Source organism: Passer montanus, unplaced genomic scaffold (genome assembly GCF_014805655.1).
Source record: "Passer montanus isolate IOZ18808 unplaced genomic scaffold, ASM1480565v1 scaffold98, whole genome shotgun sequence".
NCBI classification, from domain to species: Eukaryota; Metazoa; Chordata; class Aves; order Passeriformes; family Passeridae; genus Passer; species Passer montanus.
Window position 1 is genome coordinate 1,944,961 of NW_024375256.1, and position 27,938 is coordinate 1,972,898.

Consider the following 27,938-nt stretch of genomic DNA (forward strand, 5'->3'; position numbering starts at 1 on the left):
CACAGCGCCCATGCAGGGCAGAGCGGCGCCGCTGTCCCCGCTCCCCTGCGGGCACCGAGTGCCACCCGGGGCCGAGCTGCGGGGTGGTGGCACTTTGCCTCCTCCTGTCCCCTTTCGGGGCTCGGGGACGCTCGGAGGGCCCCGTGCCGAGAGCGCTGCGGGGCTGACCGGGCACCCAGCGCCTGCCGCGCACCCCGGGGGCGCTGCAGCATCCCCCGCCGCTCCTGCCCTCCTCCTGCCGCTCTCCTCCTCCTCCTCCTCCCCCCGGAAAGCAGCCCGGCCCACCGCCGCCGGAACAAAAGGGGCGGCCGAAGGTGGCGGCGTGGCCGCGCCCGCTGCTCCCGCCGCTCCGCCACCATGTCCGCCAGCGGCGGCAGCTCCCCCGGCAATGCCGTGAAGAAGCGGAGCCCCGCCGGCTCGGCCGCCTCGCTGGCGCAGGAGGACGAGAAGCAGGCGAGGGAGAAGATGCTGGAAGGGGCGCAGGAAAACGGCTGTGCCCGCTCGCCATCGCCCTGCGGCTCGGCGGAGGCGGAGGGGGTGACCCTGAAGCGGAACATCACCCTGCTGAACGGCGTGGCCATCATCGTGGGCACCATCATCGGCTCCGGCATCTTCGTCACCCCCACGGGCGTGCTGCGGGAGGCCGGCTCGCCGGGGCTCTCGCTCGTGGTCTGGGCCGTGTGCGGCGCCTTCTCCATCGTGGGCGCTCTGTGCTACGCCGAGCTCGGCACCACCATCACCAAGTCCGGCGGGGACTACGCCTACATGCTGGAGGTGTACGGCTCCCTGCCCGCCTTCCTCAAGCTCTGGATAGAGCTGCTCATCATCCGGCCCTCCTCGCAGTACATCGTGGCTCTGGTGTTCGCCACCTACCTGCTCAAGCCCATCTTCCCCACCTGCCCCGTGCCCGACGAGGCTGCCAAGCTGGTGGCGTGTCTGTGTGTCCGTAAGTAGCGGCTCGTGGCTCTCAGCTGACGGGCAGGAGGGGTGGATGGGGTTTAGGGGAGGAATTCCTCCCTGGGAAGGTGCGGAGGCCCTGGCACACCGTGCTCAGACCCCTGAAGTGTCCAGCTTGGAGCATCCTGGTCTAGTGGAAGGTGTCCCTGCCCATGGGACGGGATGACCTTTAAATTCCCGTCCCACCCGAGCCATTCCATGACTCAGTGACCCTCTGCAGGTCCCCGCTGTCCTACTCCACGTGGTTCCTCACTCCCCATCACCTGCCCCTGGAGATCTGCACCATCTCTCCTGTGCCACGCTGGCTGCATCCTGGGGGTGTTTTGGCTACTTTGAAATAGCCACAGCAGAGAACGTGTCTCCACCCGTAATAAATCGAGCAGAAAATTGCCCAAATGCCAGCTGTGGGCTAGCGAGGCTCCCTGATTCCCGAGCAGCGTGTGATAAATGCAGCGTGCGTTTTTCCTGGGAGCTGGAATAGGATTCCTTGTGCTTTCCCGCAGGAGCGAGCCCGGGCAGGGTAAAACCCCCTGGTTCCCAGGCTCTGCAGGGCTGTGTGGACGTTGGTGTGCGGCTTTGGGTGATGATAACAATTATCTGTCAGCAGCAACTGGTGCTGAACCCGCCCCTGAGCTGCGCTGCTTTCAGCACCAGTTGTGACAGGAGGTATTTCCCGGCCGTGTGCGCGCTGATACCGCGCTCAAAACCTGATCTTGTGGGGTTTCTTTTTGCAGAAAACATTCTGTCTGTCTGTCTGTCTCTGGGGCGGTGCCTTGCAGAGAAGTTCAGTCACGATGGGGTGAATTCAGGGCCATGGATGCCAACCTGGGCACACATATCTCTTCTGATGCACTTTTTATCACCTCTCTGCCCTTTTGGGGTCTGCTGTTTTGTCATTCAAATCCTATTTTCATCCTATTCTCTGTTTCTTTGATGACTGCAAAGTCACCCCATCCAAATTCCCAGTCCTTTAAATACGGAGCCCTGCCCTGCCTTTTCCCTCCTCATTTCCCATTCAATCTGTTCTGCTCTACTGGAATTTAATGCCATTATGAAGATATTTACTGGGAGAAGATATAATTTTTGTGAGAGCTTTATGAATCATTTTTCCACTGTACAAAATCACAGCCAGGTGGTCTCTACATTTTTGCATTTTGAGTGATGAAGAGGAAGCTGCTGGTTGGTGCTGCCCTTTCCTGGGATTGTGTGAGATTCCTTCCCCCTCCGAGGATCTCAGGCATCCCAAAGCTGCAGCACATGGTCGTTATGGGAAGATATATTGTCTGGAAATGTCTCAGAGCCAGCCTGACCCGGGCTTTGGGAGCTAAATTATATGGCTAATTATAGGATTGATAACAGGCATGACATGGGGTTGTGTTTTCTTCAGGCAAGATTGAAAGTCCTCAGTCCCCAGCTGAATTTTTAGGAATATGAAGGTACCTGGGCAGGCATTGTGGATTTCCACCCAAATTTTTTACAATGTGGAGAATGTTTCTTAGGGAAATCTAACAATTTTTTTAACTAAGAAAGCTGTAGGTGGTCAGGGAATAGTCCTGCTCATGGGTGTGTTGCCTTTTGGAAATTTGATTTTCGAGCTTTGCTGCTGGTCTGCACTGTGGTTTTCTCAGGGACACACAGGAGAGGGCCAGGGATGCACATGGCATTTGTGTTCCTTGTGAAAAACCAAGGAATTAGGATATAATTTAAAGTTTTCTTGCTGCCTTATGGCAAAGTTTTGCCGTACAAGCACAAATGGAGGAGGCAAAGCCTTTGAGGATGTGTTTCTAACCAAAAGTGACTTTTCATCTTCAGGATCATTCCCAAAAGGGGTTTCTGTTCCTATTTCGTTGCTCAAAGCCCAGGGCAGGGTTAAACAGACCTGCCCACCTTGGGATCTGTTCACTGGTGGGGATTTGCAGCACGAAACTCCTTGGAGCCAGCTCTCATTCCTGTTCATGCTCCTCCAAGAAAAGTCTCCAGCCTTCCTTTGGTACCAATTAGGGTTTCCCTGGGGCAGAATTTGTTCTTGAACCTTTCTCCTGAACTGCCAAGGGAAGGGTTGGAGTTCTCTAAATCTGCATCATCCCCATGTGTTTCTCCTTTAAGCTCTGTTTCCCCTTGCACTGCTGGCTCTTGGTTTGTTTATGCTTTGGGTTAAGTTTGGGGTTGTCTCCTTTGCTCCAGGAGGTTTGTTCATCCTGCAGCGCCTTCAGCAGGGCAGCTTTTGGGAACTTTGATTTTTGGAACTTTGAATTTTGGAATCAGCTTTTCATCTCCCCGCTGCCAAAACCACACCGTGACCCAGGAACAATAAATGAAATAAATCTGCTCCGAGGGCTCAGGCAGCCACACAACACTTGTGGGGACTCACAAACAGCTTTGTTCAAACAGAAACTGCCCAGAGAGAGACTTTTTATTCTTTTCAAAAGCTCTGGAGTAGAAAAAAAATGACCTATTTGTGCGTAGGCTGTAGCACATACATGAATGAGGTACCTCAAAGTGGGGGAGAGCAGCTTGGGAAGCAGCAGAGGAATTTGGGACCTGGGGCTGGAGTACAGTAGCCAAAATCCAGCCTTGCAGAACAGTCCCAGCTCTATTCCTTGCAAAGTTTGTATCTACACACAAAATGCACTTGGCTGCACAGTTTGTAGTAAGAGGAGGAATAACTAAAGTTATTTGTTTCTACTTTGCTGCTGCTGAAGGGTTGAATAAATCATGTGTTGTTCAGAGTTTGCCACCATGAACTTCAGCGAGTGAATTAATGCATTAAGAGAATCTAAATCACAGCCTTGAGTGAAAGGAAAAAATGGTTGGAAGAGGGAATTTTGTTCCCCTGGAAGGTGCTGAGGAAAACAAGGTGGGTGGTAAGGAGAATTTACCTACAAATGGGTATTTTCTGCCCTGGAGGTTGTAATCTTCACACAGTTGGTATGCAGGGCTTCTTTCATGGGCACAGGGAGTGCCTGTGGTGTTTGCCACAAATAAAAGCTGGGAATCTACTCCAGGGAAGTCTTCCTGGAGCTGGAGGGGTCAAGCTGTTCATCCTTAACCTGCCTCATTTCATATTCCCCAAAAATTTGGCTGAAGGCTTTGCAGGCTGCAGGTTACTTGGGTGATTCAGAAACTTGAGCATCTCTTTCAGCTGTGAGGTTGGATGGTTGATACTTTAAAATTCATAACACGAAATCCGTCCATGTTTGGTACACAAAAATTGGAAGTTCAGGAAACAGAGTTTGTGCACTTATGTGAAAACCCAGGAATAATTTGAATTTTCACTTCTGAGCTCATCTCTAAACCAATTTACCCCTTCTGTAGTGGGTGGAGGGACAGTTATTAGATGCTAAATTTGCATATTCAATGATTACATTACAATGTCCATATTGGACATGGCAAAGAATTCAACTTTGGATTGTGTGCTCTGTCTCAGGTGTGGGTGGCTCAGGTTTTCTTTCCATCCTGCTGCCACTTTCGTGAACATTTCTTCAATTTCAAGCTGATAAAACCTGACAAAAATCAGTAAAAATCACCAGTACACCCTGTGTGTTCCAGAGAGGGCTGAGGGATGGAAAGTGTTAAACTGATTTATTAAAGATGCTGTGGCTGTTCCTCATTTTCCACTGTTAATTTGCAGATTTCCTGCTTGCACAGAGGCACCTTCCCAGGTCTGGGTTGGGGTGCAGTAAATCCATTCCCAGTGCATCAGGGAGACAGGAATGAAGCTGCTGCCAGCCCTGAGCTGGATCTTGGTGTTCCACAAGTGCCTGAGCTGTTCATCCCACACATCCTCACACACAGCTTCCAGAATTCCCTGATTTCCTGACAAGGAAATGTGCTCCACAGTGGAAAACTGGGATTGGACTCGGTAATTAATCCTTGTGGATCCTTTCCAGCTCAGGATATTCTGTTGTTTTAATTTTGTTCTTGCTCCTCACTGTCAGATTCAGTTTGCTTCTGAATCTGTGTCTCGCTTGTTAATTAGATATGCAAATCTGGCACTAATAACCCCAGAACAGCAATATCAAAGCCAGGGAATTTTAATCTTCCTCAAAATTTATCTAAACTTCCTTCACTGCTTCTGTGCTCTGCTGTTGGGCACTCCTCCTGCAGGGCTGGAATTGCAGGGATTGCTGCTGAACTCCTCATTTGCCTCCTCTGTTTTGAGCAGCCAGAGAGTGGAAGGATGAGCAGCAGGCAGGTCTGAGAGCCCTTGTCCTGTGGAGGTGCCTGACACTCCTGAGAGAAGGAATCCAAGCAAGGGTGGCTGCCAGCTTGTCCAGGAGGGAATATCCAGTGCCAGCATTCCACCCAGAGCTCACAGATCCTGGGGGAAGCAGGAGTGTCTTTATTTGACACCAAGGTTTTGCTGCCAGGCTCAGCTTTTACAGGTGTGTGGATTTTCACCTCATCAGATATTAACTGTGAAAAGCAAACACAAAACACACCCAGGGCCTGTCTGCCTGAGGTGGGTTCATTCTGCAGCATTGCTGCTTTTAATTAATCAGCCAGGACAAGCTGGGTGTGAAGCTCTGAAGATTTATTCTTCCTCCTCCAGAAAGGTGGATTAAGGGACTAAAGCTCCATCAGCAAATTGCCCTTGTTGGAGTGGAGTGGAAGGAAGGGGTCTGTGGAATCCCTGCTGGATGGCAGAGGCTGCAAGGCTGAGGTTGCTTTTTTAATCTGAGTTTAATTAGAGCAGCAGTAATGAAAACAGGCTCTGACACTCGCAGGACTCTCCAGAAATCAATGAGAGCTTGGAGGGCTCTTGAAACACACAGGGAGCAGCCACTGCAATTCCAGCACCCCTCTCCTGGCTCTCACAACAATTATCCCATTAAATGTTTCTGTGTCTGAATGATTTATGTTATCACTGAGATCCTTCTGAGTCTTTCTCCTCTGGCATGAACAAATTGGGAAGGCTTTTGTGGAAAACCCCTCCAGGGTCAGCCTCATTTAAAGCAGCATCACTTGTTTTGAGTATTCCAAGAGTTCCATAGTCCCAGGGTCAGATGTGGCCACACGTCCAGTCCAAGGGATGGAAAATCCAGGTTTTCCAGCCAGGATACAGAGCTGAATTCCGTGCACATAAAATAGCAGCAGGTGCTGCTCCCTGTTGGGAAGATGCTTCTGTGAGGTGAGCATGGAGCTAGTTTGGGATGGTTAATGTGCTGGGAATGGCAGAAATGGGGAGAAAGAGCTTTTCCATATCTTTTCTCCCTGTATTTTGTTTGTCTTCCTGAGGTAAAGGGTCCTGTTGGTGGAATTGCTGTGTCATGTCCTCTGGAAACCTTGGCAGTAAATCACAGCCTTCATCCTAAGGAGCCAAAATAGCAACTCCTGCCTCTAGATAGGAGCCACCTCTCCCAACACTGAGGAATTCTTTGGAATTTTCCTGTGTCAGTGTCCTACTGTTATTGTGGGATAGGGGTGTTGGCCTGTTCAGGGTGCCTGGGGTTGTTTGTTGGGACATCCAGAGCTCCTGGCCTCACTGTGGGTTTGGAGACTCCTTGGTGGGGCAAATTTGCCTTCTCCTTTGTGGATGCACCCATTCCCTGATTGCTGTTTTGGGAAGAGGAATAAAAGAGAACTGGGAAGCATTGCCAGGGATGTTGATTATTCTAAGTAGATTTTAATATAGACACGTTTGCTCTGGGGCCAGGAGCTTTCCAACAGCCTCATGTGCCCCCAGGCCTTTCCCTTTCCAGCACTGACTGCCCTGGGTGTTAAGTTTCTCCAGGGATTTGTCCTTGCAGAAATATCTGCAAAGATTTTTCCCTCTGCTTTTTCCCTTCCCCACCTTGCAGGGTACAAAAGTCTCCAGTCAATACCTGCCAAGTTGAAATATCCTGAAGCATTTTCTGCCTGTGACCTTGCCTGTCCCATGTAGGAATGTGCAGTTGGAAACAGTCGCCACAGATTTTTGGGAGACACTGTAACATCCCAGCTGCTGGAATACAAAATTGCTGAGGTGTTTTTGCCTTGATGAATTGATTTTCCCATGGGTTTAATCCACTCTGGTCAGTATAATTTAATTTTTCCTTTGTCCTGTGTGGATTAACTGTCACCTGCATTTCATGTGGAGGAAGGGAGCAGCCTTTGTTGTGGGGTGGGGAAAGGAAAGTTCTGAGAGTAATTGTGAGGGAAAATCAACGTCACCCAGTGGCAGATGGTAAATGGGAGCATCATCTTACAGTGGCAAGGGCCAGGCATTTTGGAAATGTGAGTTGCAGGCAGAGTCATACATGATAGAACAGTTCACAGTCCTTGTTTTCCTGGCAGGGAAGCTGATAGAGGGGATTTCTCTTCATTTTCCCTTCAATTTCCCTTTCTTTCCATAACTTCCCAACCTGCTCTGTGTTATCAGTGGGTCCTGTGATACCACAGACAGGAATCCCATGGGAATTAAGAGCAAGTTAATGAGTTTAGTCCCTTAAAGGCAGCTACTTCCACACATTTATCCGTGCTCCAGAGGTGTACATGGAATCACGCTGCCAGCAACATAGGTCTGGCCCAGGAGGTGAAATTAGGGACAAAAGGGATATTGTGCAAGTGTGTGTGACCCCACAGGCAGCTGTGCCAGTACCTTGGGAATTCATCCTGTGCTCATTCCAGAGATTTCACCTGCAGAGCTGCTGAGGAGGATCTTGGGCTGAGCAAGCTGCTGTCACCCCAGGCAGTTCCCTGTGGAATTGGATCTTTGTCCATCTCCCTTATCCTGGGAAAGCTGCAGCTGTGCCTGTGGGACAGGAGTGCTGCCAGGGCTGTTGCATCAGAAGTGGCAGCCCAGGTTCAGCTGTGTCCAGCTCCATTCCCACTGTTTGCTCAGCTCTCCCATCCTGCCTTTCCCTGGACACACAGGAGCTGTTGTTCCGTGGATGTGTTCCAGGTGGGGCTGATCCATCTGTCTGTCTGCAGTTTTTCCTGTTGTCCTCTAGGAGTTGTGTCTGGGAAAGAGCTTGGGAGGCAGCTTCAAAGGGACACAACATAAAATGGGAGTTGTGGGTAAAGTCCTGGGTCTGGTGTCACATTAATCAGTTTGTCCTTGTTCCTATCAGGAATGGGGAATTCCCTGCCTGTGCAGGTGAGTGCCAGTGGAGCAGGTTCAGTGAGATGCCTGAATCCAGCAGGGACTGCAGGACAGAGGAGATACTGAAGCCAGACCTGTTGGTGTATTTAGAAACTCAGATTTCCCTCTGTGGTTTGAGTTGCCTTGGAATGAGGCTGGGCTGGAGCAGTCCCTGGAGGGTGAAGGGATGAACAGCACCTGGAGAGCAAAAACCAGGATCTGTCCTGCCGGAGTCATGAGTAATTAATAACCCCAGCTAGATTAGGTGTAGGGGAAACTTCTGTTATTGTGAGATTGGAGAGGCCCTGGCACAGGTGCCCAGAGCAGCTGTGGCTGCCCCTGGATCCTGGAAGTGTCCAAGGCTGGAATGGACTTGGAGCAGCCTGGGACAGTGGAAGGTGTCCCTGCCCTTGGGATTGGAAAAAGAGGAGGTTCAATATTCCTTCCAACCTAAACCAGTCTGGGATTCTTTGAAAACTCACCCCCTGTCCATCTGCCATCCCTTCAGCTTTCTAACATTTATTATCCCCATTATGTGAAGCTTTGGAGAGGGGCTGCTGGCTCAGCCAGGCCGTGGCACGTCAGGTCACGCTGAAATCCTCGTTCCTCGAACGATTCCCGAGCTCAGCCCTGATGGGTCACTCCAAAGCTCTGCCTGGCTGCTGGCTGACAGGGGCTGGAGCCTTAGGAAAACACTGCAGGAATTAGGGCAGCACAGCCTGCTCTCTGTGTCAGTGCCCTGATTTGTGGTGGAGCTGTGCAGCTTTGCTGTGTTTTTCCTGGAGTGATTCAGCCGAGGTGAGGGAGCGCTGCCAGGAGGATCCCACAGCCCCTGCCTGCCAGGGCAGAATCTGGGATCAAAGCAATCAAACTTGCTGCCCTAAGAAATCCCAGCCTCCTGAGAAGCTCAGCAGCCACTGGAATTTGTCCTGGACTTTTATGGAAAAGCTTTCATCCTGTTTGTTGTCTGTAGGATTCTTCCTGATGGGCGAGACTGGGGGATTCAGTGGAGTAACTCCACTGTGCTCCTTTAGGAAAGACAAATATTATTGTGAAGTGGGAAGAGCAAAGCAGAGGAAATGTGACTGATGACCATGGCAGAAACTTCCACCTGTTTACTCTCTGATCCCAAAGCATTTTCCCATTTTTAGGGAGTCTGTTTATCTGGCACTGATGGGGCTTTGGGGCTGAACACAGACACTTGGACCACGTAGGAAACTTTTGCCTTTTATTTTCAACACCACCCTCCAGGGGCCTCTGTACAGAACCAGAGCAGGGAAAGCAGCCCCTATAAATGAGTGTTGAAGTGGGGGTGAAGCAGTTATTGTCACAGACACGGTGTCTAAATGGGGCAGGGAACGTCACTGTCACACCTCTCAGGGCTGTCCTCACCACGACAGCAGCAGCGTGGTTCTACATGGGTGAGCTCATCCTCCAAATATCCCTCCGTAAACAAGGGCAGATTTATTTTTAGCGTAATCGCTGGTCAAAGGGAATCCTGCTCCGAGCTCGCTGCCCTGAGGATTCACTGGAGGTGCTTTCACTGGCTGAGTTGGGAGTTTTGCTGGGAGACAGTCCCTGTCTTTCCTTGTCCCCTGTAGCACTCTAAGGTCACTTGGTTAAGCTGTGTTTCCTCCTCGCTGCTGTCTGACCGTGTCCCTTTGCCCTGTCCCCAGAGGCAGACATGTCCCAGTGTCCCTCTGTGGGGACAGAGCTGTGACCCCACAGGACAGGGCTGCTCCAGGCTGGGAGCCCTCCAGGCCTGTCCCTGTCCCATATCTCCTGGAGGGGCCTGGCGCAGGGACAGTGGTGTGGCACACTGTCACCACAGTCACTCACCCCTGCTCCTGGCCAGAGCCCAGCTCGTGCTGTCCTGTGACCCCAGCACGGCTCTGCTTCCCCAGAAACAGCTCAGGGTCATTTCAGCCACGTCCCAAAGGGGCTCCAAGGGCACGGTACCAAATCCCTCTCCAGTCCCTGTTTGCTGCTGGCTGTCACCCCTGTGGGATGGGTTGGATCATGTCCTTTCCTCCCTGCCACACGCAGCTCTCACTCCTCCACACTTGAGGTGTTCCTGTGTTGGAATGGCAGCAGATCCTGGAGATGGGAGGGTGGGGCAAGGAGCCAATGATCCTGGAAGCTGTTGGATCCTGGGACACTGGCACAGGCTGCCCTGGATCCCTGGCAGTGCCCAAGGCCAGCTTGGAGCAGCCTGGGACAGTGGAAGGTGTGTGAAGGTGTCACTGGATCTGTGAGACCCTTCCAACCCCACCCACTCTGGGATCAGCTCCGGGCTCTAAAGTGGGCACACAGCTCCAGCTCACACCCTCAGGAGAGGCACTGGGATGTTTTGGGGAGCAGCTGCTTGGCTCTGATCAAGAGCTCCTGTGAAAAGGAGCTGCAGGCTCTGGGAAAGCTTTTGCACGGGGGCGGAGGGAGCTGGGAAAGGATCCTGCAGGGCAAAGCCTCCAGCTCCAGGAGGAGGTTTGGGATCTGCTCCTCCCTGAGCTGCTGGTGAGTGCTCAGGCTGGGGCTGGCCAGGGGACAGCCAGGGGGACAGCAAGGGGTCACTGGGCTGGAGGGAGGGCAGCCAGCACGTGGGCACTGTCACCCTCAGTGTGACATTGCCTGTGTCCATAACAAGCAGCAGGCTCTGGGGAGGGAGCAGGGCACCAAAATAGTCAATGATTTGTGAGGGCAGCAGAGCTTTGCCATTATTTGCTCTGCAGCAGGTGAAGCTCAAGCAGGAGCAGAGGCTTTAATCAAAGCCTAGTTCAGGCTGTGCTGTGCCTGGCAGGAATGTCACACTGCCAGGAGTGGGATACAGAGGAGCTGGGGGGAAATGTGGCAAAAAAAAATACCAGGAATTAATCCCCAGTAGTTGCACTAACCACAGGGCAACTTGTGGGCAGCAGGAGCTTCTCAGCAAGCAAATACTGCTGGGGGGCAGTGCCATGCTGGGAGAGCCTTTCCTGCATCCCTAGGGAGCCCTGGCACTGCCCCACAGCGTCCCTGGCACTGCCCCGAGCAGGGATGGGTTTTTCCCCAGCTCCCCTTCCCACCTGCCCCAGTGCCCTGCAGGTTTTTGTTTCTGGCCCAGGGGCAGGGCACGGCCATGGTGCTGTGGCCTCAGAGCCTTTGGGGTGCTGCTGTTATAAAATCACCACAGATCAGTCCTGGAGGCTCAGCCTGACATCCCTGAGGGGTTTCCACACACCAGCAGCACCAAGTTGGGCTGATGGGACAGGCACTTTGGAGCTGGGGGCTGCAGTCAGTCCTTTATTTACAAGCCCTCAGGAGTGTTTTCCAATGGAAAAAGTGGCATTGCCACTTCTGGAGCATGGAGCAATGCCATTCCATGCCCCAAGGACCACAGGCATTATTCAGAGCACTTAGTGCCAAAATAAAGGTGCAATTGAGAAGTGTGAGGCTGCAGAGCTCTCAGTGAAATTCTCTTCTGGAAGAGGCTCTCGTTGGTTGTTTTAGCAAAAAGGAATCACTGAATGGTTTGGGTTGGAAGGACCTTGGAGAACATCTCATTCCACCCCCTGCCATGGCAGGGACACTGTCCCAGGGTGCTCCAGGTCCCATCCAAGCTGGCCCAAGGGATCCAGGGGCAGCCACAGCTGCTCTGGGCACCCAGGGCCTCCCCACCCTCACAGCTTGGAATTCCTTCCATGTATCCCACCTAAAGATTCCCTGTGATTTTTGGCGCATTTGCTGTGTCTCCCTGGGTGCTGACCTTGTCCCTGTGTGTCCCCTCAGTGCTGCTGACAGCTGTGAACTGCTACAGTGTCAAAGCTGCCACCCGTGTGCAGGACGCCTTCGCTGCGGCCAAGCTGCTGGCGCTGGCTCTCATCATCATCCTGGGCTTCGTGCAGCTGGCAAAGGGTGAGTTCTGCTCCTTTTCCTCCTTCTGGGGCTGTGCAGGTAAAGCAGGATGAGGGCCAAAGCCCAGGAGTCCAACCCCAGGTATTCCAGAGCTTTACAAACCTCCTTGTTCTCTCAGATGCTTGGGGGATGTTCCCAGCTTTGCCAAAGGCTGGGGTTTTGTATTTGATTTGTGGGGTTTTATATTTTATATCACTGTCAGGCTTGATTTCATGCTCCTGAAACCACTTAAAGTCTTTCCCACTTACACAGAGACTGTGGCTTCTCCCTTTGGGATTGAAAATGTTGGTGCTGCTGCACTGGGAAATCTCTTTGTAACATTTTACTCACAGAGAATTATCTGCATGTGCAAACCATGCCCAGTCATCTTAATCCTTCCACAGACTCCCCCTGCACATTTCCCTTCATCCTGTTCCAGGTGTGCAGTGGCTCAGGCCAGCTCTGGGTCACCCAGGGACACAGAGCCCATGAGGAACAGAGACTGGAGCTCTCAGCTGGCACTGGCACCTGGAAACGGAGATAAAAAAGGGAAGACAAAGCAGATTTTCTGGTGGTTCTGCTGGTTTGCTTCATGCACCCATAAAATCCTCTCAGAGCAGGGAGATGGTTTGTTCCAAACCCATCTGAGTTCGTTCCAAACCTGATTAACTCACAGTTAAACCAAAGTGTGGCTTTTTTGTGCAAGTTTTGTGGGAATAAATGTTTCTTGGGGAACAGTCCTGTCCTTGTTTGCTGAAAGGGGAAAAAATCTCCAGGGGCTCCTGTCCCTGCACAGGGTGTGTCTGTGTGTGCTCGTGGGTCTCTAATTCCTGTCTCAGCTCTGGGAGCCAGTGCTGTCTTTGCAGAATTTCTTGCTTTGTCAGAGGTTTTATTTTCTTCCAGCTCAGTGCAGACACTCAACAGGGACATTGTTTGAGGCTTATCACAAAACACACCTCCTCCCTCTGCCCAGCTCCCCAGCCTGCTCTGCTGGACCTTTTGATTCCCTCCCAGGAGGAAAAGGATAAATCATGATAAATCTCTTTTAGTTGGTTAACATTTTACCATGAAGATCTTTACAACTGGGCTTTGTTTGCAGATAGAATCTTAATTTGCATCTTCAGAATGTGCTGTGCTTTTGGCCTTTTTGGGGAGTCTGAGCCACTTTCTGCCCTGCTTCCTCAGGTGGAAATCCATGAGGTTTCCCTTGACTTCTCTGTAACCCAGAAGGGATTTCTGCCCTGTTACAATAAAACCCCCCTTCCCCTGCTGTGTCCCAGGAGTTGTTTTATTTCCTTTGAAGTTCCAGGTGGTTGTGGCTGTGCAGAACTTGCAGGGCAGAGAATTCCATGTGATTTATTTTCCTGCTGATCCACCTGGCAGGGAGATCCAAAGCAATTCCTGGACAGTGATACCTGTCAGCAAAGACTTTTCTCCCTGTTTGGGCAAACCTGGCTGGGTCAGAGTGGCATCCTTGGGATCCACAGCAGATCCTGCTTCCCACTTTGTCCCAAGTGCCCATTCCTGCTTGTCCACAATTCCACAGCTGGGATTCTGCCTGGGCTCCAGCATGGATTTTATTAATCTCCTTAGGGAAGTTCCAGGCTCTCTGCTAAATCCTTAAGAATGGGCAAGCTCCTTTCCTGTCCCTTCCTCAGCTCCCACCTGCAGTTTGTACCTTGCTCCATTTTCCTTTCAATCATTCCAGGTCACTCTGTGCTTTTAGCAGGGATACAGCAAGAAATTGTCTCTTTTCTTCATTTTTTTAAAATTCAAAGCACAAAAATTCCTATTTCAGTGACAATGGGAGAGCACTGCCCTGTCCTCCAGCTTTGTCCCACATTTCCACACCCTGTGCCCATTCCAGTGTTGTTTTTTTTGGACAAAGAGGACTCTTCCCACCAGCAGCTGGGTGACCCCATCCAAGCTGGCAGCACTTTTGGGGTGAGATCTGCACCCAGCTGGTTTTCAGGGGATGGGCTTGTGTATTCTGGAGGTTCTGGACAATGAACTGGTTTTACTGGTTCCTGTCCCACTGCTGCTTTGTGTTCCCAGTATCCATAAACAGACCAGAGGAGCAACACCACATTTTTTGCTCAAATGTGGAAATTTCTGTGATTTCACATAAATCCCTCTGCTTTAACCTCCCACCTTCAGCCTTTGGCTTTTTCTCTTTTTATCCTCTGCTTGGCTCTGTTCCTGGTTTGCAGAAGAGCAGGGATCTCTCAAGGACAAAGGACTCTGTGGCAATTTTGCCCCACAAAAGAACATTTCCCTGTTAGCAGCTGCTTCCCATCACTCCTTCCCTGCCCTTTCCAAAGGAGCAGGCTGCAGGTTGGTTTCCTACTCAGCCTTTCAAGTGCTTGGAGGTTGACTCAGTGCTTGGGATGAAATTATTTTATTAATCAAAGAATGAAACTTTTAAAAGCCTTTTTGGGGCTGGAGATGTGTGGCTTGAGAAGTCCTGGATTTGGGTATTGGTTTGTAAAATCTTCTCTATGGCCCCCAGATTATAGCCTGCAAATAATAGAAATAAATTAATTAAACTTAAATCAATAATAAGTAACTTATTTAAATTACTTACTTATAGAAATTACTTACTTAAATAATAGAAATAACTTAAAACATAGAGAGGATCAGAGTTTTTTCTCTCCAGTAATAGGAAAACAAGATTTATTTTGGTTCTTAATTTACCAACTCTCTCAATTTGCTTTCTGTCCAGCTGGGTATTTTTTGGCCATATTCCACAGCTGGGGAGTGGGATACCTAGGCTTGGATCATGGAGAAGGTTTGGACAGCAGGTTTGAGGGATATTTTTGCCCTGGATGTGACACACAGGTCTGTGGTTCTATCTTCTCCATAGCCACGCCTTAAAATTTTCCTTAAAACTAACTAAGGTGTGAAATGGTCAAAAAATCTGGGTATTTCTTAAAGACACCCTTGTGCTTTTTACAGGTGAGGAAGTTCAGGGAAGGTTTTGGTGTCAAAAAACTGGAAATAAACAAATCACAGACATGTTTGACATCTATTTATTCCTGTGGATGATGCCCCAGGGTTTCTGGAATGTTTCTGTGCCCTCAGGCAGCTGGAGCAGGGATGCAGCTCCAGCCCTTGCTGTGATCTCTCACCAGCAGCTCTGCTTAAAAACCTGGAACTGGGCCTTTGGGACTTAGAGAAATAGAATTTAACACTGATTTTATTGCTTTTATTGGATTTATTGTCCCTTTATTTATTGTCCCTTTTCTTTATCCTGGCTGTAAAATTCCTGGTGTGTGGTGCCTCCAGGAGCTGTTTGGTGGCAGCAGCATTTTTCTCCCTGCCTCCCTTCCTTGGGCTGTCAGGGATGCAGAGCTGCATCTGCCAGAGCAGCTCGGGGTTAATTAAGGACAGAGCAGGCAGGTTTAACTCCAGAGCAGAGCTCAGGCTGGGCAGGAGATTTGGGTTTAATTTGGGCTTTTTTTTTTTTGGTTGTTGTTTTTAGGTTTTTGTTTGTTTTTTTCGTTAAGGTTTTTGTTATTGAGGTTTTTTGTGGTTTTTTTTTTTTGTTTTGTTTTGTTTTGTTTGTTTGTTTGTAGAATGATGGAATAATTTGGGTGGGAAGGGACCTCAAAGCTCCTCCAGTCCCACCCCTGCCATGGGCAGGGACACCTTCCCCTGTCCCAGGATGCTCCAAGCCTGGGAGGAAAGCAAGAGAGACTCAATTTTCCTTCTCTCTCAATCATGGGATTCTTCACCCCCCAAAAAAAGGGCAGGGAAAAAAATGTGGACTGGAAACTACTAAAATAACCCCCAGGGAAAAATACAGAGGCCAAAGGGCTGTTTTGTAGCAAAAGGGATTTGGTAAATGCAAGCAGCACCCAGATGTCTCAGCCCCACAGTGCCAGACATTTCCTTGCACCTGGAGTACTAAAAATGGCATTTTAAAAGCCAAGCTCTGCTCACTGAAGGTCTGAATCATCCTTCTGGTACTTTCAGAACCCTCCCAGCAGTGTTCAGGATTTTCAGCCACAATATTACCTTCAAAGAGCTTTTTACAAGCAATATGGGGGTGGCAGAGCTGGCTGGGGTTGTGCCCTGGGGCAGAGCCTATCCAGGGGTATCCAGGGAAGCTGTGGCTGCCCCTGGATCCCTGGCAGTGCCCAAGGCCAGGCTGGTTGGGGTTTGGAGCAGCCTGGGACAGTGGAAGGTGTTCCTGCCATGGCAGGGGTGGGATGGGAGGAACTTGGAGGTGCCTTCAACCCAAAGCAGTCCAGGATTTCCATGGTCAGCCAGGGCTCCTGGGGGATGTCCCCACGCAGCCCAGCCTGGCTCCCACCAGGGATCCTCCAAATGGACAGGGAACATCCTGAGGGCACAGGAGGATGGCAGGGACAGCCCTCCCTGCTGCTGCTGTCCCCTGGCATCCCAAATGCCACCGCCTGCCATGCTTCTCCAGCAGGGAGCTTTGCAGGGACGCTCCTTCCTCATCCTCCCCTGGCAGCAGGGATGGGACAAGGAAAGCAGGGACAGCTGCCACACCGTGCCCCTGTAAATCACAGCAGCCTCCTGCTGCAGATTAATCAGATTAATCAGGTGTCAAACGCTTCTTTTCCTGACTCGGTTCCCTGAATTGTCCCCGTTTTTCCTCCTCCTTTGGGGCTCTGGGTGCAGACACCCCGTGCTGAGGGCCCCCCCTCCCCATGGCCGTGTTCCCTCTCCTCGCTGTTGGGGCAAGTTGAAAATATTTAATTATCCTGCAGTGCTTTGTGCAGGAGAAGATTGCTGTGCTATTAAAACCAGACTAGACATGACCGGGGAGCAAATGAACATTTGTGAAGTTGGGGCCCGGCACAGACACGCAGCCCTCAGCCGGGCCCTCCCTCAGCCCTCAGCAGCGGGGCCCCGGCTGACCCGGCACAATTACCGCACTCTTGGCAGCCGGAGGAGCCGCAAATGGGCTTTGTGTCACAGCTCGTTACCTTAATTTGGTTAATTGTAGAGCAGAGTGCGGTGGAACAGCCGGTTCAAACCAGGCTCGGGCTCTCCGGGGTGCCGGCCATGGGCAGGGCAGTGCCTGGAGGCCGGGATGAGCTGGGGATGCCCCAAGGCCGTGCTTGGCAGCCTCACCTGCACATTTGTAACTCTTAATTTCAGCCAGATCCAAAAGCCTGGGGCTGGAATTGTCGAGGCCTGAAGGATGGAGTGCCAGCACCCTCCATCCTCCCCCTGCACACCCCGGCTTCACAATGTGGGGTTGGATCAAAGGTCCAACCCGAAATAACTCCGGGGTTTTTTAGCAGGGCTTGTTCAGGGCATAAGGTTTTGAACTGGCAGCTTTAGATTAGATACAAGGAAGAATTCTTTTATGCTGTGGATGGTGAGATACAGGCACTCCTCTGGTTATTTAATTGTGTCCTGACATGTTGCTAAATCCATTTGACCTTGGGGCACAGAAATGGGAAATTTAACAACTCACTGGGAGGTTCTGGGGAGCTCCAGCTCTCCTAAGGTGAGGTGGGAAGGGCAGTGAGGTGCTGGCTGCCTCAGGACAAGGAGCATTTGGCCTGAGAGGGTTTTGCCTTTGACAGAAAAGGAGGATTTTGGAAGAAAGAAATGGAGTGCTGCTCCCAGATGGGAGCATCCTCCTGGGTGTGAAGGTGATGTTCCATGGATCAAGGTGGGAACATGGAGCCTCAAATCTTTGAGAAGAGATATCCCGAGGGCTGTTTGAAATGCTGGAGAGCCTCCTGCTCTCCCAGTCCATCCATGTGCTGTTGCAGTAGCTAATTGCAGGCACTGTGAACAAAATGTGTCTCTTATTCCCGTAACAAAAGGTCTGGAAAGAACCAGACTGGTAATTATTCAGAAAGGGCAGAAAATGAAGTGGGGAAAGCTGAGCCCAAGGGATGCAGGGGATCACATTCCACCCTCCTGCTCAGCCCTTTGATTCACCTGGGCTAAATTGGGATTCTGTGCAGAACCTGCAAGGCAGGAATTGAGGTTAAACTCAGCCTTTTATCAGTCTCTGCATTTCCTGGCTCTCCTCCTGCACTCAGATTTGTTTTTAAAAACGATTGGTGCATTTTGCTGAGGAGGATCAAATACATCCAGCACATCCCAAGGGAGATGCAGGGAAGACCTTTGTGATGCAAGGAGCTGCTGGGGAAGAGGTGCCTCCAGCAGAGAGCAGTTGGGATTGGGATCTGGGCAGGAGGAGCCTTGCACACCTGAGCTTTGTTGGAGCATCCCTGAGCCTTTCCAGCAGCACCTCCTGGGTGCCGAGGGATGAAGGGTTAAGCTGCAGGCCCTGCTGACTGCCTTGTGATGCAGTTGCTGGGGTGATTAGGAGAGCTCTGTGCCCTAAGAGGAATCACATGGGCTCCCCCTGGGTGCAGAGGTGCCCCTCTGGATCCCACCACATTCCCTGCACTCCCTCTGGGAGCGTGGCCATCCCTGTCCCACAGCCAGCCCCTCCATCAAAGACAGGGAACAAAACAACTGCAGAGCATTTGAAAGCAAAATAAATAAACCTGGGGCTGCTCGCGAAGAGCTGGGACCAGAGGCACAATCAGATCTTCTATTTCTGGCCTTTTCTTTCAAAAGCAGATCCACAACAGGAACTTTTGATCATCAGGCCCTAAAGAAGGTGACTTCTGATATCCAAACCCCCAGAACCTGACTTCCCTCAATCAAAGGGATTGCCACAGGCCTCTGCTTTATCAGGTGGCTGGTGGGACTGGAGGAAATCCTGGGTTTCTGGGGGTTTGGGTGGCTGGTGGAAGTGCAGGAAATCCTGGGGCTTTATCGAAGGCCAGCAGCCTGGAGTTGAGAGGACAATGTGACAATCTCTGTTTGCAAAGCATCTTCCAGCAGGAAGGTCCCCAAGATGTCCCTGGGACATCACCTTGGTGACAGCACGTCGCAGCGTGAGAAAGTTTGGAGGAGTCAGTCCTTGCTTGAGATGAGTTTTTGGGGTCGTCATGTGGGGTTGAACCCAGCTGGACTGATCCCTGGAAAACTGGAGGGAAAATGAGCCCGTGCTCAGCATAACCCAAAAAGCAGCAGGGTGATAATTAAAATAATTCCACCCTAAGAGCAGCTCTTGCCTCCAGGTTTCTCCGGAGGCCTTTGGGGTTCAGAGCCCGTGGCACTGAGCAGGGTTTGTGTCCTGCAGGTGATGTGGAAAACCTGACCCCTGAGAAATCCTTCGAGGGCACCAAGGTGGGCGTTGGGAACATCGTGCTGGCTCTCTACAGCGGCCTCTTTGCCTATGGAGGATGGTAAGGCACAGCCCCCTCTTCCTTCCACACTGAGCTCCATTCCAGCTCCAGTCCCAAACCGAAGCTCCTGCAGGGCTCCTTTGTCAGTCCTCTGAGCACCTGCTCTCAATTTGCTGTGAAAAGAAGCCACTTGTAGCCATCCTCATCATGCAATGGTTTGGGTTGGGAGGAACCTTCAGGATCATCCAATGGGCAGGAACACCTCCCACCATCCCAGGCTGCTCCGAGCCCTCTCCAGCCTGGCCTTGGACATCAGCCATCCCAAGTTTTCCCACAGGATCAGTGCCTGTGCCACTCCTGGAATCCCCGTGCAGATGAGTTAAACTGGAGGGGTTCATTTAACCAGAATTAACCCCTGTCCTTTTGAAATTACAGGAATTACTTGAATTTTGTGACAGAAGAGATGATAAATCCCTACAGGTAGGTGTGAGTCCTGGCATGACTTCCCTGGGGGAAAAGCTGCTGTTTTGGGGAAGCCCCTTCCTTGTGTGTTTAACAGAGAAGGAAGCCAAGGCCTTCATCTGGAAAAAGAGAAAACAAGATGAGTTAATGACCTTCCACCTCCCTGGAATCAGGGAAAGGGAACAATAATCCCTGCAGGAGCAGGGCTGTTGTTTTCCCTGCTCTCCTGTGCCCTGTTATCAGCGCTGGGAGAAACCTCTGCTTCCTTGGCCTGACACCTCAGTGAGTTATGGGCCAGGAAAGAGCACTCAGGGCTTTATTGCTGCCTTGCTTCAACTCCCACTGGGCATTTGTGCTGCTGTCCATGTGTTTGTGCTGCTCTCCATGTGTTTGTCCCGTGCTCTTCCCATCCTGTTGAGCAAGAGCTGCTTCCTGCTCTGCCCGTGCCTCTCGGGGTTATTTGGGGCCCTCAGCAGAGCAGGACAGTGCTGAGAAATCCTTTCTGGGATCCTGGGAAGGTGCCTGGGAGCTGCTGGGAGCTGAGCCTCGGGGGCACTTGTGCAAGAGCCCATCCTGGCTGACCCTGGGGGTGCTTTGGTCCTGCTGGGAAGCATGGGGCTGGATCCGCCCCTTCCCAGAGAAACAGCAAAAGGGGGGCTGCATTTTGCAATTATTTTCACGTCTGCTGGATGCAGTTGTGGTATTTGACTGTGCTCCTGCAGCTTGGAGCTCTGCTGGAGCAATTAGAGTGGCACCAAGCAGGGTTTCCTTTTGCACTTTCCCTTCACAAATGAAATTAAACTGTTGGGAAAGGCAAGTTTGTACCAACACAGGCTGTTCACAGACCTACTTAGGCTGTGCCTGAACTCCTTTTCTTTGAGTTCCCTCAGTCCAGACAGCTGAGTTTAGGTAGAGCCTAAAACTGCCCAGTGCATCCCTGAGATTCCCATCTCCCCCAGGAATCCCCCCAGCACAAGGGAGCTCCTTTGCCCAGAGAGAATCCCTGTGCTGGTGCCACTGGGTATTTTTAATTAAAAGTGATCTTGAATTCTTGTTTGCCCAGGCAGCCAGGGCCTCTCCATGCAAAAAATCCCTTCTGCCATCATCCTTGCCTCTCCATCTGCCTCTCCAGGCTGTTCAGGGGCCACGCAGTCCTTGAGGCTGGAAAAAGCCTTTAAGGCTGTGAACCAGCACCACGTCCACCACTAACCATGGCCTCAAGTGCCCAACTGTGCCACATCCACGTGTTTTTTAGGGATGGGGAGTCCCCCACATCTTGGGCAGCCTGTTTCCTTGTGGATATCCCCTGTCCCATGGGAGCAGTGTGTGCCTGGGATGCTGCACACCAGCAGAGAACAGAGTGGCTTAGGTGGCTGGCAATCCCTGGGACCAGCAGCTCCCTCCTGCGAGCTGCTCCAGGACAATGGATGTTTTTTTTTTTCCTAGAAACCTGCCCCTGGCTATCATCATCTCCCTGCCTGTCGTCACGCTGGTGTATGTGCTGACCAACTTGGCTTACTTCACCACGCTGAGCACCGAGCAGATGCTGACGTCCGAGGCCGTGGCTGTGGTAAGACCCCGCTGCTCCAGCCTGACTCATCCCAGGGCAGGTGAAATCAGCCTTGGAATCACTGCACACACCTCCTGCTTTGTTCCAGGCTGCTCAGGGCTGCTTGCAGAATCCCTGATGTTGAGCAGGAGATAAAGAGCAGGGAAGAACAGCGTGATCCTGAGGGGATTATCCTGGGCAGCAGTGAGGGTGGCACTCAGTGCTGCTCTTCATCCTGAGCTAGGGAAGGTTGCTGCTGGCCTTGTGACTGCCCATCAGTTACCAGAGCTTGATATTTGTGAGGAAAGGTCACTCAGTCAACACTGAACTGGATTGTTCTCTCTCTGTGTCTTCCTTGTTTTAATTAAGAGAGAAAAATAATACTTCTATTAGTTAAAATGCCAGTGTGGTCAGGAACCCTGATGGCTTCAGAAGGGAGCAGACCTTGCAGACTGAGCCTGACCAGGGTTGTTCAGGGTTTCAGGGGGAATCTCCCAGCCCAGCATGAGCTGAGCCCCTCAGGTGACACTGCTCCATCTTTTGGGTTGGGACTGAGGCCCTGCCACAGCGTGTGCTGCAGGGAATCCTGGAATGGTTTGGGTGGGAAGTGACCTGAAAGCTCATCCCATGCCACCCCCTGCCATGGGCAGGGACACCTTCCACTGTCCCAGGCTCTCCAAGCCCTGTGCAGCCTGGCCTGGAACAGCAGGGGCTGCAAATCAATCCTGTATTGCTGCAGTGGAGCAGCACAGGCTCAGCCTGCGACAAAAAGCTGCAGGGCCAGGTCCCTGAGTGTCCCCAGGGCTGGGTCCCAGCTCCTGACTCAGCACTTGGCAGGAGCTGCTGTCTGAGTTTGCTCCCAGTTTCCGTTTGGTCTTGAACTTTCCGATAGCTGGTGGATAAATGTCGTGTCCTGGCCCTGAGGGACAGGCTGGCTGCTGATGTGTTTTAGCAATTCCACAATCTGCTTTTTCAGGAACGGGGAGCAGCGTGTGGGAATATGGGAAACTGTCACAGCTTCAGCACTGAGCTGTGGCATTTATTGGGATTTCTCCAAATACTCTTTTTAGGCAGCTCTGAGTTTTCTGGGGCATTGTGAGTGTGAAATGTCTCTTGTTGTCTCCCATTTAGGATTTTGGGAACTACCACCTCGGTGTCATGTCCTGGATCATCCCTGTCTTTGTTGGGCTCTCGTGCTTTGGGTCTGTCAATGGATCTCTTTTCACTTCTTCCCGGTAGGTTCCTTGCTCAATCCTGTGGGTTTTGTTTACAAGCTGTGCTCAGTTCCTCACCCTTTGGAGTTCTCCTCCGGAGAGTGGCTGTGGGCAGACACAAAGTCTGGAGGGCCTGGAGGCAGGAAGACAAAGTCAGACTTAAAACCAGATTAAAGGCAACCTTTCAGTGGTGTCAATCATCTGTTCCTCAGGCAAAGTCCTGGTGAGGTCAATAAACAGAACCAGACACAGGCTGAGAGCTCGGGGCTGCTGAGAAAGTGCCTTTCATGGGAAGCAGAAAGTTGGGAAACTTCAGGGCCGAGAATCCCTCGGGAAGGGGTGAAAGGCTGGGCAGGGGCAGGACTGAGATGGTTCCGGCTCTGACACATCCCTGGGTTGCCTGAGGAGTCACTTAATTGCTGTCCCTGGAGAGCAGGGCAGAAATCCATCCTTCCTGCCTTCCTTGGCCATGTCCAGCCTCCCTGGTGAGCTGTTCCAGTCCTGCTGTTCCAGTCCTGCCTCGGGACCACCAGGGCTGAGCTGGGGCTGGCCCCACTTGTTCTGTGCAGGGCTGTGACTGGACTGTGTCCCCTCTCTGTGTCCCCTCCCAGGCTGTTCTTCGTGGGATCCCGAGAGGGGCACCTGCCTTCCATCCTGTCCATGATCCACCCCCGGCTGCTCACCCCGGTCCCGTCCCTCGTGTTCACGGTGAGCCCCGGGGCTGGGGGATGGAGCAGGGCTGGGATCCCCCTGGAATGGAGCCACAGCCATTCCTGCCTGTGCCCACCGGAGATGGACCCTTCCCATCGTGTCCTCATTGTCCCCTTCTGTCTTGAATTCTTCCCATCCCTGGAAGTGTCCAAGGCTAGGCTGGACAGGGCTTGGAGGAACCTGGGATAGGGGAAGGTGTCCTTGCCCATGGCAGGAGGTTGGAACTAGAGGTCCTTTAAGTTCTGTGGTCCTTCCAACCCAAACTATTCCATGACCCTATGAAATGGTTCCAGACACCAATTGAAAATAGCTTAAATAAGTAAAAAATAGTCAATGTGATCCCTTTCCTGGCAGGTATTTCCCCTAAATACCCCCATTTAGTGTTGTAACACAGATGGTTTTGTCTGCTGCCTTTCCTAATGGCCTTTTCCCTGGATTCAGTGTGTCATGACCCTGCTCTATGCCTTCTCCAACAACATCTTCTCAGTCATCAACTTCTTCAGCTTCTTCAACTGGCTGTGTGTGGCCCTGGCCATCATCGGGATGATGTGGCTGCGCTACAAGAAGCCAGAGCTGGAGAGGCCCATCAAGGTGAGAACGGGGTGGCACTGCCAGGGGACCCCTCCCCAGCTCCCTTCCCAGCCCAGGGGAGGCTCAGCTGCTGGTCCTGCATGGAAAAGGCTGGGATTGCAGGGCAGTGTTGTGTTGTAGCTAAAGGAGGTGTCCCTGCTGCTGAATGCATGCAGCAGCACAAAGAGCTGCCTTGGGGACAGCACAGTGAGGGAGCTCTGGGTGCCAGGGACAGGGTGGGATTACTCTCCATGAGTGCCAGGACAGATCCCAGGCTGTGGCTCTCAGTGTAACACTCTGTACCCCCATGGAATTCCCCTAAAATAGTTTTCTGCTAAAGCAGCTGAGCTCTGTCCCTGGTGTCCTTGGCCAGCTTGGCAGCCCCGTGTCCCATCTGGGGGGAGGCCAAGATCCTGTCAGCCCCTGGTGCCTCTCCCCCAAAAGCTGTTTGTCCCTCATCCCACGGCACACTCAGGTCCGTGCCAGGCAGCAGCACCCACAGGGAAACAAACCCACAGGCCTGGACTGGTGCCTTCCCAAAGGGAATCTTTGCTGGCTCTTCCCTTAGGTTTTGGGGTTTTCTTCTCAAAGCTGGGCTGCTCTGGTGGGTGCCCTGCTTGAAGTCCCCTGGGAAACAGCCCCAGCTTGTGCTGAGCCTCTGCTGGCTGTTGTGTTTGGTGCTGATGATTTGGATGTGGAATTATGGAACTGAGATCCAAAAGGGTGCTGAGAAAGCCTCTTGGCCATGGGGGAGCAATAATTCTGTCCCTCCCAGGCTGGATAAACTCCTGGAAAGCCTCCCTAAGCTGTGCCTTGCTCCCTGCTCAGGTGAACATCTGCCTGCCCATCTTCTTCATCCTGGCCTGCCTGTTCCTCATCGCCGTTTCCTTCTGGATGACGCCCAAGGAGTGCGGGATTGGCTTTGCCATCATCCTCAGTGGGATCCCCATTTACTTCTTCGGGGTCTGGTGGCAAAACAAGCCCAAGTGGGTTCTGCAAGGCATCTGTGAGTATCTCCAGGGAGGAGGAGCAGCTTTGGCTCCCAAAAAGTTTCCCAGTGCTGTGCTGTAGCTGGCAGTGCAGGCTCTCGTCCTCTGGAGGAGCTTCCAGCATCCTGGCCCTGCTCCATTCTTCTTTCATGGGAACAAGTTTATCCTGATGATTGCCATGTGTGCCAAGCATCCAGAATGCAGTAATGGCAAAGTCTGGGGCCAATACCATGTTTTTGGGGGGGTTTAATCCTGCCAAAGAGGTTGTTAGCAGCAGAACAAAATTCCCTGCTCCTGGAAGAGCTCGGGGCCAAGCTTGTGCTCAGCAAAGAGTCCCTTCCAGTGGTGTAGGAAGGATTGAGCACAGCTGGCCTCAGTTTGACAGCTGAAAATCCACAATTAGTCCCAACCCATGGCTTAGGCAGTGCTGACATTTGGGATCCAGGCTAAGCTTTCCTTGGCATACCCCTGTGGCAGCAGAGCAGAGGGAAGGGAAGCTCCCCTGGATGCTTTCTCTCAGGTTTATTTTTAAGATATCTGCTCCAAGGCTTTCCACCAGCTGCCACAAGGCCAGGGTGTGTTTGGAGGGATGCAGAGGCTGTGCTTGGCACACAGAACCTCAACAACTGAGCCCAGAAAGTCAGTCCCTGCTGCCCAAGTAACTGAGCTCAGCAGCTGCCTCCCTGCTCTGCTGCAAGGGGCTGACCTAGAAAAGCAGGCAAGGAGAAGTGCCCAGCCTTAGCTGGGTGTTTCATGAGGAAGAGAAAAGCTTTCAGCAGCACTCAGCACTTGTTATTCTTATTTTCCCGTCTCTCTCTGTCCTTCTGTCCCACACTCACTTTTTTTTCTCCTGGGTATTAGGCTCAGTTCCTGGAAAAGCCATTTTTGCAATGCCTGGGTGGTAAATTACCATAATCATTGTTTTCCTCCATCAGAGGATTGTAAGGAGAATATTGAAAATATTCCGGGAACAGACAGTGATAATTTTGCAGATGTCCAGTGAGAAACACGGGAACTTTAGAAGGATTTATTGATACATTGCAGATAATCTGATCACCTCTAACTGATCTGAGCCTCACTTGGTTGTGCTTAGGATTAGTTTTGCCATGCAGGAAAGGTTTGTGATCTCCAGCCAGGGTGGAGCAGCAGGGAGCAGAGGAGTCAGGGTGGGGAGGCAGAGGGCTCAGCCCTTCCCTCGTGGACCCAGGTTTCTGCTGGGGGTGATCCCTGACCTTTCCTTTGCTTTCTCTGCAGTCTCCACCACCGTGCTGTGCCAGAAGCTGATGGAAGTGGTTCCTCAGGAATCCTAGGCAGGAGCAGCAGGGACTCTGAGCTCGAGGAAACGCACAACGTTGTTCTGAGATGACACAAGGATCCCACCCCTCACTCCCCAGTCCCTGGCACCGGAGCTGCCTCCTGCTGCCACCACTGCCCCGAGGCTCTGCTCAGCTCCTGCAGCCCCTCCAGCCCCTCCCAGCCCTGCAGAGCAGCCAGAAGTCCTTGGTACGAGCCAGGAGGAGGAATTCCAAAGGGCACTTCCAGGGGGGTGCTGCCAGTGCCCTCTGTGTGTGTGTGAGGGCTGTGCCAGGCTCTGGGGGCTCCTTTGCTTTGGCTCTGGGATCTGCTGGAGCCTGCTTTGAGTGTTCAGAGTGCCTGGGGGGAGCTGGGGCTGCCACGGATTCCTGGGGGGTTCTGAGCTGCCTTACCTGGCCCGGGTGGGGGTGGGAAGCAGAGGTTGGCTGATGTTGTCTCACTCCCCCAAACCCACACCCCCATGTGCTGCTGGACACTGGACGTGGGGGGGCCTCATCTGAGTGTCACTGTGCTCCTCACTCGGGGCCCCGCCACCCTTTGGATTTGGATCACCACTCTCAGATCCAAGCCAGCTCCCTGCTGCTGAGCCAGTCCTCCAGGATGCTCTTCCCCACAGTGCCCATCCCTGGGAATGAGCACTGAGGGGGGAATTCCTGCTGGGAAACCCAGGAGCTGCAGTCAGCTGAGGCCAAGTCCTTGGCTTGCTCATTCCATGCTTTTCTGTGCCAGGCTTTCATCCAGCATGGGATGAGCAGCTCTGTGCTCTCTCTCCTCATGGCCCTGCTCAGGGAGCCATGTTTGCCCCATAACCATCAGCAGAGAGAAATAAAGGGTGGGGATTGCCCTGGCACATTCCCTGGGGTCTCTCCGTGCACTGCCTGGCGCTGTTCCCTTTGTCCTGCTGTGTTTCCTCTGGAATGTGCCATGGAGATGGGATCAACTGGCTCTGGGCTGTGGAGAAGGGCAGATGCTCTGGCTGGCTGGAGCCCCCTTGGGCTGCTGGAGATCATGGAATGGTTGGGTGGGAAGGGACCTTACAGCCCATCCAGTGCCACCCCTGAATGGCAGGGACACCTTCCACTGTCCCAGGCTGCTCCCAGCCCTGTCCAGCCTGGCCTTGGGCACTGCCAGGGATCCAGGGGCAGCCACAGCTGCTCTGGGCACCTGTGCCAGGGCCTGCCCACTTCTGAATAAGGAAAGTGAGCTCTGCTCTAAGGAGCAGGGCCTGGGGCTGATCCTCCTTCGTGCACCAGGTCTGGCTTGCTGAGATCCCAGCACCACCCTCCCGTTCCAGGAGCAATCCCTGAGCACAATCCATGATCTGCATGTGAAATCCTGGTTTGCTGCTGTGGGTGGTGCCATCCCATCCCTGAGCACCCCCAGAATTCCTGTAGTTCCTGAGTAGTCAGCACTGTCCCCTTAGGGACACGTTGCTTCCTTTGGTCCAAAGTGTCACCTTTTGGAAAGCTGCAGTTCCTGAACCATTTGCTCATTGTGCCTCTGTGCTCTGACATCACCTGGAATTCTGGAATTCATTCTCACCTGGAATTCTGACCTTTCCCCACTGGAGCTGCTTTGCTGTCTCTGTTGCAGATCTTTGTGCTTGTGCTTTGTGCAGGTGGCTTGGTGAACTATTTCCCATTTTTTTTAATCTTGGTCGTTGGGAAGCCGGGGTGCTCCGGGAGCTGTCGCTTCCCGTGGGTTCCCCTTGGAGCAGAGTTCTTTGGGGTGAAGGGGCATTAAGGACACCATGGTACTCCTCAGGCTTTGTCCTGGGAAGTTCTGCAGCACTGCAGGTGTGTTGGGGCAGGGGCAGCTCCTGCCCAGCTGTGTGGCCGTGTCCAGGTGCAGCTCCACACTCCCTCTTTGCCAGCCCCGTGTCCTGCTCCGAGGCAGGAAAAGGGGAGACAATCAGCTCTTTATTCCATGGCAGCTGGGGTGGAGATTCCCAAATGAGCTCAGTGACAGTGTGGAGATTCCCAATGGCAGTGTGGAGATTCCCAATGCAGCTTTCTGGGAGCTGAGTTAATCCATGAGGAT

General features: G+C 52.3%; 1 protein-coding gene across 1 annotated transcript; it reads left to right on the plus strand.

Annotated features, from left to right (window-relative positions):
- Positions 1-27,938, plus strand: SLC7A5 (solute carrier family 7 member 5). The gene is made up of 10 exons (XM_039696450.1): positions 1-946; positions 11,786-11,911; positions 19,044-19,149; positions 19,525-19,569; positions 20,998-21,121; positions 22,232-22,335; positions 22,926-23,022; positions 23,467-23,616; positions 24,424-24,601; positions 25,839-27,938. The coding sequence occupies exons 1-10, from the start codon at positions 358-360 to the stop codon at positions 25,892-25,894; spliced, it is 1,575 nt and encodes a 524-aa protein (XP_039552384.1). The 5' UTR covers positions 1-357; the 3' UTR covers positions 25,895-27,938.

What these genes read in the sequence shown, in the direction of transcription:
- SLC7A5 (XM_039696450.1), top strand. Translation starts at nt 358, where the DNA reads ATGTCCGCCAGCGGCGGCAGCTCCCCCGGCAATGCCGTGAAGAAGCGG. An exon ending in CGTCCGAGGCCGTGGCTGTG is followed by an intron (nt 21,122 to 22,231) that starts GTAAGACCCCGC and finishes TCTCCCATTTAG; the next exon opens with GATTTTGGGAACTACCACCT. An exon ending in AGCTGGAGAGGCCCATCAAG is followed by an intron (nt 23,617 to 24,423) that starts GTGAGAACGGGG and finishes CTCCCTGCTCAG; the next exon opens with GTGAACATCTGCCTGCCCAT.